Raw genomic sequence first — 17,660 nt, forward strand, 5'->3', positions numbered from 1 at the left:
GATTGCTGGATCCTATGGTAAGAATATGTTTAGTTTTGTAAGAAAGCACCAAACTATCTTCCAAAGTGGCTGCACCATCCTGCGTTCCCACCAGCAATGAATGAGAGTTCCTGTTGCTCCACACCCTCACCAGCATTTGGTGGTGTCAGTGTTCTGGATTTTGGCCATTCTCATAGGGGTGTCGTGGTATCTCGTTGCTGTTTTAATTTGCGTTTCCCTGATGACAGGTGATGTGGAGCATCTTTTCATATGCTTATTTTCCATCTGTGTATCTTCTTTGGCGAGATGTCTGTTGAGATGATAGGCCCATTTTAAAAATCAGGTTATTTGTTTTCTTATTGTTGAGTTTTAAGAGTTTATGGTGTATTTTGGATGACAGTTCTTTATCAGCTGTATCTTTTGCAAATATTTTCTCCTGCTCTGTGGCTTATCGTTTTAATCTCTTGAAGGTTTTGTTTGTTCATTTTTAGCTAAACGTATACCTCAGAGAATTCTCCACCGTAAAAGTCACAGGAAAACACTGGATCAGGGGAAGAAACCAAAGGTACAGAAGTACTACAGCATGCGCACTTCTATGACTAAGGGGTAGTAATTGAAAGTGAGGCCGACCCCAATATGTCAAGGGGGACCCTTGACTTCTCTCCTTGCCCCGACTCTGGCTACACACTGCTTCCCCTCAGGGCTCTGTCCTCCACTCCCTCTTCACTTTTCCAGGGGGACCTCCAGCCCCAATTTCTCTTAGGAGCTCTAAACCCAGATGTCTGTCTGTCTTTGACTTCTCCACCTGGCTCTCTTCCAGGTGTCTCAGACTCACTCACTATGACCTGCCCGAGCTCACCATCCCCACTCCACTCAGTGACTGGCTCCCAGATGCTCAAACTGGAAATCTGGGCTTCCTGCCAGACTCTCTCCTCCCTCTGTCCCTCCGCTTCCTGCCAGTCCCCTGGTGTCACGGAGTCTGCAGCTGGACCACTTGACCTGCTACTGTCTTAGGAAAGGTTGTCAGCATCTCTTTCTGGATGTTGCACTAACCTTCTCATTGGTCCCTCTACTCCATCCATCCTTCTCAACAGGGTTTTCTAAATCGCATCAGTATAGACCACTCCCATGCATGAGGACATCCACTGGCCTCAGGGGCAAAATCTGACCCCTTTTCCTGGGTCACTGTACAAGTCCCTCAACTGCCTTTATTAACGTGAATTCCTGCCTTCTGCTCCAGCCTGAATTTTCACCATTCCTTTCACCTCCTTCTCTAAATAATTTATTTTTTGCTCATCCCACAGTGATACTGGAAGGGAGGCAGGCTGCTCCTGGTGAAGGCAACTCTTGTCCCCCAGCCTCCTCTCCACCCATCTTTCCCGGCTCGGATCAGGCGTTCCCTCCTCCAGGAAGCCTTCCCTGATTGTCAGGCTTGAGTCAAGTCCTTCCCTCTATCAGAACACTGACCACATGGAAATGTAAGCATCTACTTGCTTGTCTGTCTCCACCATTAGGTCTCAAGCTCCTTGGACAAAGTGTCCTAGTCCATGTGCCTGGCACTTAGTAAGTACTTGACATGCATTCAGGGCATGATTGAATTAGGGAATAAAACAATGAAGGCCGTGGTACCCCTATGCAGTCAACATCAGCTGAGTTCTCTGAGTAGCTCAAACTGACAATTGTCCCCTTGATGTTGATAATGGCAATAATGGTCAACGTTTTACTTTGTAAAGGATTATCACTCCCATTGTCTCACGTAGTCTCTCCCACAGATCTATGAAGTAGGGACTATTGTTCCCATTTTATAGGTGAGGAAACAGAGGATTGGAAAATCACAAAAATAGTATGCCTTAAGGCCCGCTGTGATCAGACAGTGTTCTAAGCTTTTTTACATGTAGCGATGTGTTTAATTCTCCCAATAGCCAGTGACGTAGATGTTATCCCCACTCGTACGTGAAAGGGCTGAGGTCCAGAGAGGTTAAGTGACTTCCCCTGGTTTACACAGCGAGTCACAGGCAGAACTGGACTTTGAACACAGGGGTTCTGATATAGAAGCTTCATCGTTGAGCCAGCCACCCCGGGAGCAGTCAACGTCTGCGTGGGACCTGGGTACAGAAGGTGCTCGGTCTGTTTGGTGACCGAAGAGGGCTTGTTCCAGGTCACGCGGGGCAGGGGTTTGAATCCAGGAGGTGGGCTCTGCAGCACTTCCCAGGCAGCTGGGCTCTAGAGCTTCCGTAGAGACAGGAGCTGCCCAGCTCCCTCTGCCCCTCTTGACCAGCAAGTGCAGTTTGCCTTACAGACAGCCCAGCAGAGGCTCAGAAGGACCCAGCTCAGTGGCCTGGACACAGCACACCAGGCTTTTATGTCTCCCCCAGATTCCTGCCCAGAGCATCGCCCGTCGCCGCAGCAACACATCAGTGGTGCCTCATTCCACGCAGTCCCCACCCCCAGTGGGCAGCGGCCAGACCCTCTGAAGCAGACAGAGCTCGCACTCTGCCCAGGCTGCCCTCGCAATGTGCCAAATCTCATTTCCTCCCTCTAAATTGCTTTCTGCTCGGTGTCTTTTCTCCCCTACCTCGGAGTCCCTGAATAGGGAAGGCTGGTTACTATGGCGATGGGCCGGCTTGTGGAAGGAACTCAGCTCAGTAAATTAATTGCTGGACTTTTGGAGACTAATGGCAGAGCCGTGCCTCCAGGGACAGGGTGTGGCCTGCTTCGTGCCAGCTTGGCAGCCAGACCCTGGAAAGAGCTGGTGAGAGAGAAATGGAATCATGGTACCCATGCTTGTTGGGACTGCAGCCTGAGGTGGTTTGGAGTGGGCGGGGAAGCTGACTGACACAGATCTCACACTTGCTGTGCACCTGCTCTGGGCCAGCATCTGTGCTGCATGCTTTGTAGAAGTTATTTCGTGTAACCCTCACGGCATCCCCTATGGGGTAGTGACCCTCCCATCTTACGGGGATGGGATGCTCATTTATGTGGCTAACGAACAGAATTCCATACCAGGCCTGCCTCCTCAGTGGGCATTTTGTTATGAACACTCCAGTTATTCTCTTCTCTACAATATCTTCCAGAAGGTAGAAACACAGGGAACATTTCCTATCTCATGCTGTGATGCCAGCATCACCCTAATCCCAAATCAAACAAAGGCATTCCGAGAAAAGAAAATGACTGACCAATATCTCTCATGAACAAAAATGCAAAAACCCTCAACAAAATATTAGCGAATCAAATAAGACAATGCGTAAAAAGAATTCTAGGCCACGGCCAAGTAGGAGGGATCCAGGTATGCAAGGCTGGTTCAAAGTTTGAAAATCACTTAATGGAATCCATCACACCAACGGGTGAAGAAGGCCATTCTCTTTCCTCTGGGGGATGCATGGCTTGGTTTTTGACTATATCCTTTGCTTGTTTCCCATGTTGTTTCTGTGCTTAAGAAATAAGTGTTGCTCCAGCCAGATTCCCAAGAAGCCATGTTGTTGTTTGATTACAAGTGTGGGCCTGTGATTACCTGGGGCTGAATCCCGGCTACTAGGTGTGAGGTCACGAGCAGTTTCCTAAGCCCTTTGTGCCTCAGTTTCTTACCCTGTAAAATGGGTCTCATGATACCTGTCTTTCAGATTAAATGAGTTATTATGTATAAAGCCCTGGGAATAGCTCCTGGAGCTTCGTAAGCATGCGATATGTGTTAAAGGTTAGTGCTGGAAAGAGCGTGAACTTTGGCATCATTCAGGCCTGATGGCAGGTCCAGCTCCATCTTTGCTGGCCTAGGTGCCTAGCGGAGTTGTCTGTGCTCCCTGATCCCAGGTTCATTTTCAGGAGGGTGGCGCCAGCGGTACTGACTTGCAGAGAAGATGTTGCTAAAAGTTGCTTGGCTCACGGCACACACGTGTTTCCCCAGCCTTTTCTCTGGAGAACCTGACATCAGGACTGTGGATTTTCAACTCCGCAAATATTCACTGGGACAGTGGTGGGCACAGACTGGCCCTAGGGGAGCTTCCAGTTAAGCAAGAGACCACACCTGCTTTTTTCGGGGGGGCAGGAGCTTCCAATTAAGAATGTTTCTGAGTCCCGTGGATCTGCTTTCACACGCAGCTCTGCCCTTCACCAGCAGGGTGTGCTGCGGGCACCTCCCCCCTTCTCGGCCCCAACTTGCTGGCGGGGTTGTTATAGAGATGGGATGTGTGGCGTCTGCAATGTAGAGGCCCTCCAGTGACGCCGGGTTTTACCCCAGGTACCAGGCACCCTTGGGCGGCGGGTGGGCTGAGGAAGCAGGTATGGGTTGGAGTGCCAGCTCTGGCTCACGTCAGTGATGTGGCCTTAAGGTTGGGCTAAGGCTTTACCTGCAGTTTTATTGATATTATTTAATCTCTACAATGACCCCCTCGCGACAACCCGCTATGGTAGGTTTTGTTATTCTCTCCGCTCCTCAAGTGAGGACGTTAAGGCACAGAGAGATTAGGTGTCTCTCTGAGGTCGCAGAATGAATGAATGAGCTGAATGAATGAGCTGGTGAATGACCGGGATTTGTACCACCAGGCACTCTGGTTTGAGGCTCCACCCTCCTGACCACCCGGCGAGCTCTGCCCCCATCTGCACTAGAACCGACGGAAGCTGCTTCTGTCTTTTTGGCGCTGGTGGGTGATGGAGATGCGAGAGGGCTGAGCGTGCTCTGCTGCCGCCCGGGATGTGGGGTTGGGTCGGCCTCGGCCCAGGTGTGGGGATGCTCCTGGGCTATTACAGAATCCGCTGCCTGTTTCTGCGGTCAGGCCAACCGGTCCGCCTTCAGTAGAGGGAGGAGCTCCTGACATCTCTTCTTCTTCATTTTTTAAAAATATTTATTTATTTATTTGGCTGCACCGGCTCTTTAGTTGTGGTATGCGGGCTCTTTCGTGTGACACGCATGTGGGATCTAGTTCCCTGACCAGGGGTCGAACCCGGACCCCCTGCATTGGGAGTGCAGAGTCTTAACCACTGGACCACCAGGGAAGTCCCTCTTCTTCTTACAAGGGCACTAATCCCATTACGGGGCCACACTCTCATGACCTCATCTAAACCTGATCACCCCCCAAAGGCCCCACCACCAAATGCCATCACACTGAGGGATAGGGTTTCAACATATGAATTTGGGGGACATAATTTAGTCCAGAGAAAAGGGCCTGAACATACATTTGTAGGAGGCAGGCGAAGAGAAGGGGGGGGTGGGTGGGAGATTGCCAGGAGGGACCACTCACCATGCCCCTAGCATCCACTGGGTCCTCCATTCCCCTCAACTCTCATCACCATTCAGTATTCTGTGGATGCTATGACAAATCACCCCAGACTTAGTGGCTTAGAACAACACAGATTTATTATCGTAAAGTTCTCAATTGAATTGAATTCCAAAATGGGTCTCACTGGGCTAAAATCAAGGGGTTGGCAGGGTTGTTCCCTTAGAAGTCCATAGGGGAGAATCCCTTTCCTTGCCTTGTCCAGCTTCTAGAAGTCACCTGCATTCCTTAGCCTGTGGTCCCTTCCTCCATCTTCAAAGCCAACAATGGCCAATCCAGTCTTTCTTAGGTTGCCATCACTCTGGTTCTGACCCAGACTCTTCCATTTGTAAGGACCCTTGTGATTACACTGAGCCCGCCCAGATACTCCAAGTTAACCTCCATATTTTAAGGTCAAGTGATTAGTAATCTTAATTCCACCTGTAACTTTAATTCTTCCTTGCCATGTAATGTAACATATTCACAGAGATTAGGATATGGACATCTTTTATTGGGTTTATTGTGGTAAAAAGTAAATAACATAAAATTTACCATTTTAAGTGTGTGATTCAGTAGCATTAATTCCATTCAGATGTTGTGTAACCATCAGCACTATTTCCAGAACATTTTCATCACCCCAGACAGAAACTCTGTAATCATTAAGCAACAACAGAAGATGTCTTTCCATGTATTTAGGTCTTCTTTAATTTCTTTCAGCAGTGATTTGCAGTTTTCGGTGTACAAGTCTTGCACCCCCTTGGTTCAGTTTGTTCCTAAGTATTTTACGCTATGTCTTGATGTATCGTAAGTAGAATTACCCTTCTTAATTTCTCTGGATTGTTCACTGCTAGTGGACAGAAATGCAATGGATTTTTAAATGTTGACTTTTCATTCTGCAACTTTGCTGAATTCGTTTATTGGTTCTAACAGCTTTTGTAATTTTTAGGGTTTTCTATATATAGGAACATGTCATCTGACCTCCTCCTGAAATGGTCACGTGGCAATCCCCCTACTGTCCCCATGCTCCCATAACCCTCCCCATTTCCCTCTACCGGTGTCATTCTATCCTACTTTGCCCTGGCCTGTGTCTTACCTGTCTCCCAGGTGTCAGTGAGGGAGGGTTTGGTGTCATTCATCTGCCTGCCCTCAGAACCTGGCACATGAGGGCCACTGGTAAATCTTTGGGAATGAATCAATCAATGGTCAAACCTATAAGCTGTTTCCTTTTCCTGCATCTTGGAGTGAGCAATGACAAACACTTTTTGAAATGGCCATCCACATGAAAATAAAAGATACAGGAGGGGAAATAATTTAGCTAATAAACCTCACGGATCAAAGAAATGCATAGAAAGCAAGAAGCGCTGTCTGTCCAACTGGGTTAGCAAAGATCAAAGGAACGATGCTTCGTCTGTGCTGCCAGGTACGCGGTGAGAGGGGCCCCCCCACACACTCCCACACTGCTTGAGGCAGCGGAAATGGTACAACCTTTTTGAAAAGCAGGTTGGCAATTCATATCAGGGTCCTTTCAAAACCCATAGGACACCCTAAGTATTTTCCCACAAACCTACTGTAAGAAAATAATTAAACAGGGGCAAAGACTTAGGTACAAAGATGTCCTCTTGTGACATGTTAAACAAATAAAACAGCCTATTAATGTCTAAAAGTAGAAAATATGATCAGAATAATGATCTTACTGTAACAGGCCATAGCCTTAGGGAGCCGATAACGTGGGGCCTGGCAGGTCCTTAACACGAATTTGCTAATGGATGGATGTGGGGGGAGGGATGGATGAATCAGTGACCGGGAGGTAACACTGGGCTTTGCTCTTAGAAAGTCACACCTTTGGCTGTGTGAAGAGTGGAGTCTGATCAGTGAAGAGGCGGGGGAGGCTGGGTCTGGGGAATTCCTCCCACGTGAGGCCCAGAGGTTACTTCCTGCAGCTTCTCAGCTCAGGGGCCCTCCTCTAAAGGCGTGTCTTTCTCCACACAGGACATGTTCCAGTAGACCCTAACGGCGTCTCTTCCTGGCCCAGAAACGCTTGTTCCCAAGCACGAGAGAGCCATGGGCAGCCTGCAAGGGAGCGTCGTGGCCCATCTCCTCTGGACGCTGCTGCTCTGGAGTGGGGACAGCAGCTGTCAGGCCCAGAGGGCAGGTGGGGCTGGAGGCGGTGCCAGGCCGAAGACAGAGCCGTCTGTGTGCGCGTCCGTGCGTGTGTGGGTGTGGGCCTCGGGGTGGGCTGGCGCCTGTGTGTGAGAGAGTGCAGGTCATCACAGGGGAGGTGTCAGCTGTCCCCCAGCTGGTGTGTGTCATAATCAGTCGTGCAGCTGGGGCGTGTGCATGTGTGCGTGAGTATGTGTGTGACAGTGAACACACGCCTTTTTCTTTTTTTTTAAAATTTTTATTGGAGTATAGTTGCTTTGCAATGTTGTGTTAGTTTCTGCTGTACTGCAAAGTGAATCAGCTATACGTATACATATATCCCCTCTTTTTTAGATTTCCTTCCCATTTAGGTCACCACAGAGCACTGAGTAGAGTTCCCTGTGCTATAAAGTAGCTTCTCATTAGTTATCTATTTTATACACACACACAGTAATGTGTGTATGTCAATCCCAATCTCCCAATTCATCGCATCCCCCCTCCTTCCCCTCTTGGTATCCTTAAGTCTGTTCTTTATACGTGTGTCTCTATTTCTGCTTTGCAAATTAGTTCATCTGTACCATTTTTCTAGTTTCCACATATAAGTGATATTATATGATGGTTGTTTTTCTCTTTCTGTCTTCACTCTGTATGACAGTCTCTAGGTCTATCCACATCTCTGCAAATGGCACTATTTCGTTCCTTTCTATGGCTGAGTAATACTTCATTGTATATATGTACCTCATCTTCTTTATCCATTCCTCTGTTGATGGACATTTAGGTTGCTTCAACACACATCTTGTGTCGATCATAGAATGTGTTGTGGGTGTGTCTCCGTTGAGCGCATACAGGGTTTGGGGACAGTGGGCAGGTTAGTGCCCTGCTGCGTTGTCTGGCTCTGTGAGGACGTTGGACCACACCCTGGGGGGCGTTGGATACCCTGGAGTCCAGCCGGAAGAGGCAGCTGGGACAGTGAGTGGACGGGAAGTGAGGAAGTTACTGTAGCAGAGAAGGCCCGGGCGGGAGGGGGTGAGAAGTGGCAGGAGGGTTTGCCCACCTGTCTGAGGGCCTCCTGGGAGGAGTCACTGTCAGTGGGGGACACGGGGAAGGGGTCAGGGACCTGAGCTGGTCTGGTCTGTGTCACAGCACCCAGCCCAGAGCCCGTGCACTGCGTCCACGGCACACAGCTGGACCAGGTCTCAGGGAGAGCGCCTGTCACTATACGGCTGGGTGTAAATTGCTGCCCCCGTTTTACAGATGAGGAACTGAGGTAACAGAAGCCCACTGCTGTATATAAAATAGGTAAACAACAAGGACCTACTTATAGCACAGGGAACTATATTCAATATCTTGTAATAATCTATAATGGAAAAGAATTTTTAAAAAGAATATAGATATATACATCTATATGCATAACCGAATCACTTTGCTATACACCTGAAACTAACACAATATTGTAAATGGACTATACTTCAATTTAAAAAAGTGTTGGAAAAAAAAAAGAGAGGCTCCTATCCCCTTACCCCCATCCCCGTGAGGCTGGGGGACACAAGAAGCGCTGAGCCAGAGCCAAGCCCTTTATCCGGGGCCTCCAAAGAAGACGAAAAACAAACAACAGACCCCAGAGGCTTGCGTTTCTCCATCGTTTTACAAAGTTCTGCTTTGCCTGAGCCTCACAAAGCCCGGCTGTCTAGAAAGACAGTGATGAGTGTGGGCGTCCTGGTTTTCATGGGAGGAATGTGGGGCTTCCTAGGAGCTTTCTGTGTCCCCTGGGATGACCCCACGTGCCCAGGCGATACCCAGGATTATCAAATTCAGAAGTGGAAAGGCCCAAGGACCTTCTGTCCGTGCCCTCATTTCACAGAGTGGCGGCCCAGGGGAAGCAGTCGCCTGCCGGGTCACAGGGCCCTTGCCTGTGGCAGAGCCGAGGCCAGAAGCCAGGACCGTTCCCACCACATCTCTCTTCATTCTCACCTGCCCAAGACCCAGCCTGTTCCCTGGCCTCCAGGAGAAAGTGGCCCCTTGGCGAGGCCTCTTGCACATATGAACCTTCTGCAGCCTAGAGGATTACAGCCGCAGGGTGGGCCCTCCCTGGCCCGTAGCAACAATTATTCTGATCAGGCTGGGACATCATTGTCCCAAAGACAAAAGGATGACCTTTTGTGTCAAGGAGAAACACTCCCCAGGAATTATCTCTGAGTCCACACATCTGGGCGGACACACTTCTAAAGCTCTAATCCTGTTAGGGGATCAATCCTGCGAAGGCAGGGATTCATCTCAGCTCCTCTGCGGATCGGACTTGGATTTTAAAAACTAGAGGGGAAGGCAGATGTGGAAAATTCAAGGGAGGCACTGGCTCAGGGCAGGATAAGAAGTATTTGTGTGTGTGTGTATAAATATACCTAGCTTTATTGTTTTTCTGTTTTTTGAACATAATGCATTGCTTGTAAACACAAAATCAGAAGTACAAAAGAATACAATTCACTCATGGTTCTGCTTGCCAGAAATAAGCCATGTTTCTTTTTGTAGCTTCTCTCCTGAATACACAGTGGTACACAGAGACACACATGCTTTTCATGCCCAACAACAGAGTGGAAAATGTATCCACATTGGTAAATAAGGGTTCCTGTAGGGCCCGGCCACGGCTGTGGTGGCTTCCTGGCATCCCACTGAATGAGCACAGGGGGAGTATTATTTAAGTAGTTCCCTATGGGTGATCATGGAGGTGGTCTCCAGAATTTTGCTTGGCAGTGCTGCCATGAACTTCCTTATACATCTTTATTTTTTTCCCCTTCCATTTATCTGCTAGTTTGCTTCAGTTACATCACTGAATCTGGAATTGGTGGATCCAAAGATACCCTCTTCTGCAAAAGGCTTTTAGGACCCTGACAATGGGGTGACAAACCCCATAGCCACTTCTTGAGCCCACAAAGGCACTCTCCTTACGCTCTAACTGGCTACCACGGTCTTTCTGACTTTTGCCAGTTGGACAGTTTAACAAAGTGGGACTCTTTTGGTTTGTTTTTATTTTATTTTCACTAATCAGATGCTTGTGCCAGGTGTTCCCAAAGCCTGATCAGCTGCTGCTGTTGGCATGGCCAAGACTCAGATTCCAGAAAACTCGAGACAAGGGCATTTTGATGGTTCTCCTGTATATTTGTGCAGCACTTTGGAGTTTAGAAGACACTTTTCCTCATATTATCTAACTGTGAAATGGGGACGAGCAAGCTCTCTGCATGGGGCTGCCCTGAGGTTCAGAAATAAATTGTATAGTGCTGCATTTTGTTTAATCAAAAGCATCACATAGCTTATATAAAATTTATATTTGTAAAAATATAAGCATATTTTTTATAGAGCACTATAGAGCTTCTAAAATATATGAATGCAGTCTATCTTATATGATTTCTAATAGTGAAATACTTGGAACTGTTTAACTATCTGACAAGAGAGGACTGGCTATAAGTAAATTATGCTCATCCCTGCAGTGGAATCTCTGCAGCCATAGAAACCGGCATTATCACACTGGAAATGGGCTCCCAGAGCATCGCTGGATGCGGTAAAACCAGCTTATACATCAGTGCGTCTGGTACAGGCCCACTTCCATCGATAACTATATGGAAACAGAACATAAATAAATACACCGTGGACTAGCAGTAGTTATCTCTGAGCAGATGGAAATACGAGCGTTTAAAGATTTTTTGATTGCCTTTTCTGCTTTTTCTGAAATGGGCGTGCATTATTTATAGTAGGTTTGAAAGATAACGAAGTCACTTTCGAACGAAAATAATGGTAATAAAGAAACGGGTACGGTAGTGTTCCATGATTGTTACTCACTTATATAAATATATAAACTATATATATAATTATATATATTTATATAACGTCTATATAATACGTAATATATAATTATATATGTATTATTCACTTATATACATATATAATTATATATAATTATGTATATGATATATTTTATATATCATTACATAGTATATTATATATAATTGTATATGTTATTCACTTTTAGAAATATATATAAACTATATATAATTATATAGTTCTATATTAGTATATTTTATATTATATACAATTATATACGGTATCCACTTGTATAAATATACGTATTAGCTATATATATATAAATATATATGTTAACTATATCTATAGGCAGCTGAACCTCACAGCCGCCTCGGGGAGACTTCTGGTCACGTGACCTTTAGGGAACCAGAGGTTGGGGCTTTAAGGCAGCAGTCGAGGCCCCGCCCCCGCCCCCGCGCGAGGCCGTGTGGGCGGGTCCCGGAGGCAGGTCTGCGAGACCCGGATGACCACGCCTCCCGCCCCCAAGGACCGTGCCCTTCCCGCGACCCAGCGGCCCCCGTCGCCCTTCTTGTCGCCCCTGCAGGTTGCAAAAGCGTCCACTATGACCTGGTCTTCCTCCTGGACGCCTCCTCGAGCGTGGGCAAGGAGAACTTCGAGAAGGTCCGGCAGTGGGTGGCCAACCTGGTGGACACGTTCGAGGTGGGCCCGGACCGCACCCGCGTGGGCGTCGTGCACTACAGCGACCGGCCGACCACCGCCTTCGAGCTGGGCCGCTTCGGCTCACGGGCCGAGGTCAAGGCGGCGGCGCGGCAGCTGGCCTACCACGGCGGCCACACGCACACGGGCGACGCGCTGCGCTACGTCACGCGGCACAGCTTTGCGCCGTGGGCCGGCGGCCGCCCCGGGGACCGCGCCTTCAAGCAGGTGGCCATCCTGCTGACCGACGGCCGCAGCCAGGACCTGGTGCTGCCCGCCGCCGCTGCCGCGCACCGCGCGGGCATCCGCATCTTCGCCGTGGGCGTGGGCGAGGCGCTGCGGGAGGAGCTGGAGGAGATCGCCTCCGAGCCCAGGGCCGCGCACATCTTCCACGTGTCGGACTTCGACGCCATCGACAAGATCTGGGGCAAGCTGCGGCGCCGCCTGTGCGAGAGTGAGTAGGGACCCGTGCGCGGCGCGGGGCGGGGCGGGGCGGGGCGGGGCCGGGCGGGACCCGGCTGCACCGCAGAGGGGGTCCGAGGCCACCCGGCCAGCTCAGTAACTGAGAATTCCCCACCCCCAGTCCGGGCCCCTCACCCAGGGCCCTGCCCCGTGGGCCCCGCGTCCAGGGAGGCAGAGGTGGAAAGAAAATTAAAGAGAGCTGGGTTCTGAACCCCGCCCAGTCTGAGATACTCGGAGACTGGTTACGTCTCTTGAGTTGCAGCTTCAAGTCTGCAATGGGGACCATCCACTGGCCTCCCAGGGCTGTTAAGTCAGAGCAGGTGCCTGCAGGGGCCTCGCCAGAATATCTGCACGCAGAGCTGAGAGATGTCGGGTCCTGCTTCTCTCCTGAGGGGTCGCAGTGAGAGGTCATGGAAGAACGGGGTCACAGACCGCCTTTGGGAACTGCCCGAGTCAGTCTGGGCAGGGCGTGACATGGTCAGATCTTTGTGCAGAATGGAATGCCGGCAGGCCAGCGGAGTCCGAGGAGCCCCCTGCTGGTCCCAGAGGCCAAGGGCTCTTGACCTGGTGCCCCCTGAGATCACCCAAGGCCTCCGAGTTATTTGCCTGGAATCTTGACTGTGGCTGGGGATGGAGGATGGGAGAGGAAGGAGTATGTGGGCGGAGGGGGCAGACAACGGGCAGAGATCCAGTGGCCCCTGGGGCTCTGACCTGGACGGCTGACCTCCAGGACCCTAGTGGGGTCATTCTGAGGCCAGCCCCCTCTCCAGGACAGGAGGGGTGAAGTGAGTTTCTCTTGTGCCAGCCTTTCTGCAGCTTCAGCCTCTGCCTGCTTCACTGGGGTGATATTTCCTCCTTGCCGGGTAACTTCTGCCTCCAGGGCCCAGGCTGGGGCAGGGAGCAGAGTGTCAGCCTCTGTCTTGCTGACTTCTCTGGGGGACTGCGCCCTGGGTGGGGCAGCCCAGAGGGTCGCACCTGGGCAGGGGCAGGGGCCTGGGGCAGTGGAGGAGGGACGGGCAGTGAGAGCAGCTGGCCAGAGAGGCAGGGGCCTTGTCCCAGGGCTGGGCCGGGCTTGCAGCTGACTCATATCTGAGACTGGATGCTCTCGGTTTCTTTACCGCTCTGCGGCTTTTTCTCTGCTTACTTATTCATAGATACTTACTGGGGGTCTAATGTTTGTGTGGCCTCGTGCTGACTTCTGAGCCTATAGAAAAAGATAAGGCACAGCACCTGCCCTAAAGCTTTCCTAGTCTAGATGGTGGAAAAGACAGCAAAAAAGGAATGTGATGGGTGGGGTCCTGCTGTGGTTTTGGTGGATGGTGACCCTGAGAAGAGGGAGGGCTTCCTGGAGGAGGTGACACTTAGCCGGTCTAGAAGACAGAGCGCGAGCTTCAGGATGAGGTGGCCGCACTTAGTCAATGAACTGGAAATGGCCAGAGGAAAGGAGCAGAGTGGAGGATGGTGGCTTTGTGTGATTGTCAAGGCCTAGATAAAGGAGGGCCTTGTGTGCAAGGCGAGGCATTGGAGGGTTCTTCGCAGGGCGTGACATGGTGAGATCATTATGCAGAATGGAATGCTGGCAGGACAGCAAGCAAAAGGGAGCCCCTTCACAAGACTGCTGGGGAAATTCAGAGAATGGTGGTGGGGTGGATGGCACATTGATGCCGAGGCCCATTTTACAGATGAGGAAATTGACGCCCAGAGGGCTGAGAGACAGTCACCTACTCTACAGTGTGCAATTCATTGGCCATAGACTTCCTTAGTGACTTCATTTGACCCTCATTACAACCTCCTAAGATACAGATGCTCTTCTTTTTGCTGCTGAGGGCATTTAGAATGCTGAGATCATGGGCTTCTGGGCCCTCAGCGGTAGGCCAGAGAGGTGATGGGGCCACACTGGGGAAGAGGAGGAAGGCAGAAGGAACAGCCCAGGCAGGGCCAGGCGAAGGCTGGATCTAGGTGCATATGCTCAAGAAATCCGGGCTGACAAGGGCCTGACGCTAGGTCACGGGCCTAGCCAAGGGGCAGACATCCAACGTGGTGGCTCAGGGTCCATGAGCGCCCAACTGCCATCCCAGAGCCTTGATCCAGGGACCTAGGAAGCAAGGCTGCTTCTAGACCCTACCCTCTGGCATTTCGTCATCCTGCCAGCCTGGGTTCAAACTGGTTCTGCATCTTGGCAGAGCAGAATCTAGATTTTGAAGAACTTCTGTGCCCAGGGGATGGTTTTGGGACTGGTTCCGACAACCCTGGAGAGGTCAGGTCACTGGGTCACGTTGCCCGGTTAATACAACGGCGGGGCTGGGCACAGGGTCCGGGCCTTCAGCCTCTGCATGCTGGCCTCATCCCCCTGTGCCCCCAGAACACAGATTTCAGCACCACTGACCTTGGGTCTGAGTCAGGGACGATGATCACAGGTAACAGAAAACCCCACTCTAACTTGCTTAAAGCGTAAAGCAAACTGACGTCACACGGGATGAAGAGGCCAGAGGTCAGGCAGCCTCGAGCGGTGAGACCAGGCCCTCTCACTCTCCCTGTTGCTAGGCTCTTCTTTCTTGGTGTTAATTCTGATCTTAGCTGATGTGTGTGTTGGGGTCCCGGCAGTGACCAGTGTTGACTGAAGAGATGCTGATGGGGGTTCTGTTTAGGGAAGACTGAGGTCACCGAGGGATGCCGAGGCACCGGGAACCAGCAGCAGGAGAAGCCAGCTGGTAGCAGGGATGGAAATGACGCTGGGGCCCGTGGGTGGGGAGGGCCTGCCCGTCAGGAGCTGTAGTCTCCTCACCTCAGGGAGGAGCACGGCTGCCCACTCCACCGTGACCCAGAGGGAGCGGGAAAGGAGCCCCTGCCTCACTCCCTGCCCGCTTGGCTGGCACTTCCCGTTGGCCTGACCTCATCCGACACCGGTCAGCAAAGGGGCCAGGTGATACGGTGACAGGGGCCAGCCTCCTGGGCTCAGAGCAAGACAGAGAAGGAGAGCAGGGGTGTGGGAGGGAAAAGGAGCTGCCAGCACAAGACAGCTCTGAGTGACCTCGGAGTCGCGAGAGTCCTTGGACCCAGGAGAGGAGAAGGTGGCCCACAGGCCCGGGTTCAGTCTGACTGGAACGCCTGTAGGCCCTGCGACTGTTCCCAGCCCATCGCTGTGGCCTCCGAGTGGAAACAGGCTGACTATCTGGGGCCTAAACCACAGGACCCAGTTTGACGCTGGGGAGTGGAGTTAATTACCACCTCTCCTCCCTCAAGGAAAGGGGTCTGACCCAGGCAGCAACACCGGGGGCTGTACCCACGGGGAAAGGGCTGCAAGCCCACCCAGCCCGCCACACATCCACCGTGATAACATTAGGAGAAACCCACGATTCTCTCTAGACAGGCTTCTCCGAATGCCTGAATAGATGGAAGATTCAAGTTATTCTTAGTCATCTAAAGGGAATTCGTTTTGTAAATACAGCTGTAGGCTGAGAGGGTCTGCTCTGTTCTGGGGACAGACGAAGCAAAATCTCCGCACAATTGCTTCAATTAGAAACAAAGCAAAACAAATAAAAGAGCTAACAGTAACGTAGTGGAAAGCACGTAGTAGCTTAAATCAAGGAACATCACAGCATCCAAACAGCTAGAAATCTTTTGGCACAGGGAGGGTACCTATGGGTGACCTCACGGCCTGAATCAGAGCTGTTCTGACAGGGGCTTCACGCTGATGATCTGGGAAATCGAAGACTAACAATGTGGGGTTTTGGTGTCATGATCAGTCCACCCAGCCCCCTCATTCGTTCATTCAACAGCCATAGTGGATTCACGCTAATCCGTTCATTCATTCAACTTCAACCCAACCACGTGTTGTAAGCATTGGTTCAGTTCAGTCCATCCATCCATCCATTCGTTCGTTCGCTCATTCATTCAGCAATCACACATGAGTGAGTCCTCCGCTGGGCACACGCCAGGTGCCCAGGATGCAGTGATGGATCTGATCTTCTTTTGTCCTTGAGAAGCTTTTATCTACTGGAGGCAGCAGGAAAGTGACAGATTATTACACCATGGACTGTGCCTGCTGGTTACCACCTGCCACTGGAAATTTCTGTTAGTTTATCTGCCTAGGAGCTGCCTTCACATATAAGAATATAAGTTTCACGAGGGAAAGTCTGTTTCTTGCGGTGCCAGTGCCTGAAACAGAGCCTGGTATGTAGGAGGAGCTGCCTAAATATTGTTTAAAAGAAATCAAGAGCAGCGGCCTGGCAGTTAGTTCTGTGCTTGCTATTGTACTTGTGCTGTGCACATCAGAAGCACTCACGCAATGATCTACTACCTCCCAAATGCAAAGAATAAGAGTATTCAGCAAATCTGAACTCAATAGCCAGCAATAACTGAGTGTTTCACTTTTGCGTATTTTGGTAAGCAGAGACAAACGGTTGGATTTTTTTTTTTCCCCTTTAAAAACAAAACCTTTATTTTTTTAAACATCTTTATTGGAATATAATTGTTTTACAATGGTGTGTTAGTTTCTGCTTTATAAGAAAGTGAATCAGCTATACATATACATATATCCCCATATCTCCTCTCTCTTGTGTCTCCCTCCCACCCCTCTAGGTGGTCACAAAGCACCAAGCTGATCTCCCTGTGCTTTGTGGCTGCTTCCCACTAGCTATCTGTTTTATATTTGGTAGTGTATATATGTCCATGCCACTCTCTCACTTCGTCCCAGCTTACCCTTCCCCCTCCCTGTGTCCTCAAGTCCATTCTCTGCGTCTGCGTCTTTATTCCTGTCCTGCAATGGTTCTTCAGAACCTTTTTTTTTTTTTAGATTCCGTATATATGTGTTAGCATACATATTTCTTTTTCTCTTTCTGACTTACTTCACTCTGTATGACAGACTCTAGGTCCGTCCACCTCACTACAAATAACTCGATTTCATTTCTTTTTATGGCTGAGTAATATTCCACTGTATATATGTGCCACATCTTCTTTATCCATTCATCTGTCGATGGACACTTAGGTTGCTTCCATGTCCTGGCTATTGTAAATAGTGCTGCAATGAACACTGTGGTACCTGACTCTTTTTGAATTATGGTTTTCTCAGGATATATGCCTAGTAGTGGGATTGCTGGGTTTTATGGTAGTTCTATTTTTAGTTTTTTAAGGAACCTCCATACTGTTCTGCATAGTGGCTGTATCAATTTACATTCCCACCAACAGGGCAAGAGGGTTCCCTTTTCTCCACACCCTCTTCAGCATTTATTGTTTGTAGCTTTTTTGATGATGACCATTCTGACTGGTGTGAGGTGATGCCTCGTTGTAGTTTTTTTTTTTTTTTTTTTAAACTGGAGGACT

At 49.9% G+C, this 17,660-nt stretch overlaps 1 protein-coding gene across 2 annotated transcripts in view; it reads left to right on the forward strand.

Annotated features, from left to right (window-relative positions):
• Positions 1 to 17,660, forward strand: part of COL22A1 (collagen type XXII alpha 1 chain) — a 263,198-nt gene that overhangs the window by 14,137 nt on the left and 231,401 nt on the right. For both annotated transcript variants that reach the window (XM_082364599.1, XM_082364598.1), the window contains exons 2-3: positions 7,218 to 7,380; positions 11,764 to 12,330. In XM_082364599.1, the coding sequence (XP_082220725.1) occupies positions 7,290 to 7,380; positions 11,764 to 12,330 (658 nt within the window). In that variant the 5' untranslated portion in view covers positions 7,218 to 7,289. The remainder of the gene's footprint in view (positions 1 to 7,217; positions 7,381 to 11,763; positions 12,331 to 17,660) is intronic.

Source organism: Balaenoptera borealis, assembly GCF_965194805.1.
Source record: "Balaenoptera borealis genome assembly, chromosome: 17".
NCBI lineage: Eukaryota > Metazoa > Chordata > Mammalia > Artiodactyla > Balaenopteridae > Balaenoptera > Balaenoptera borealis.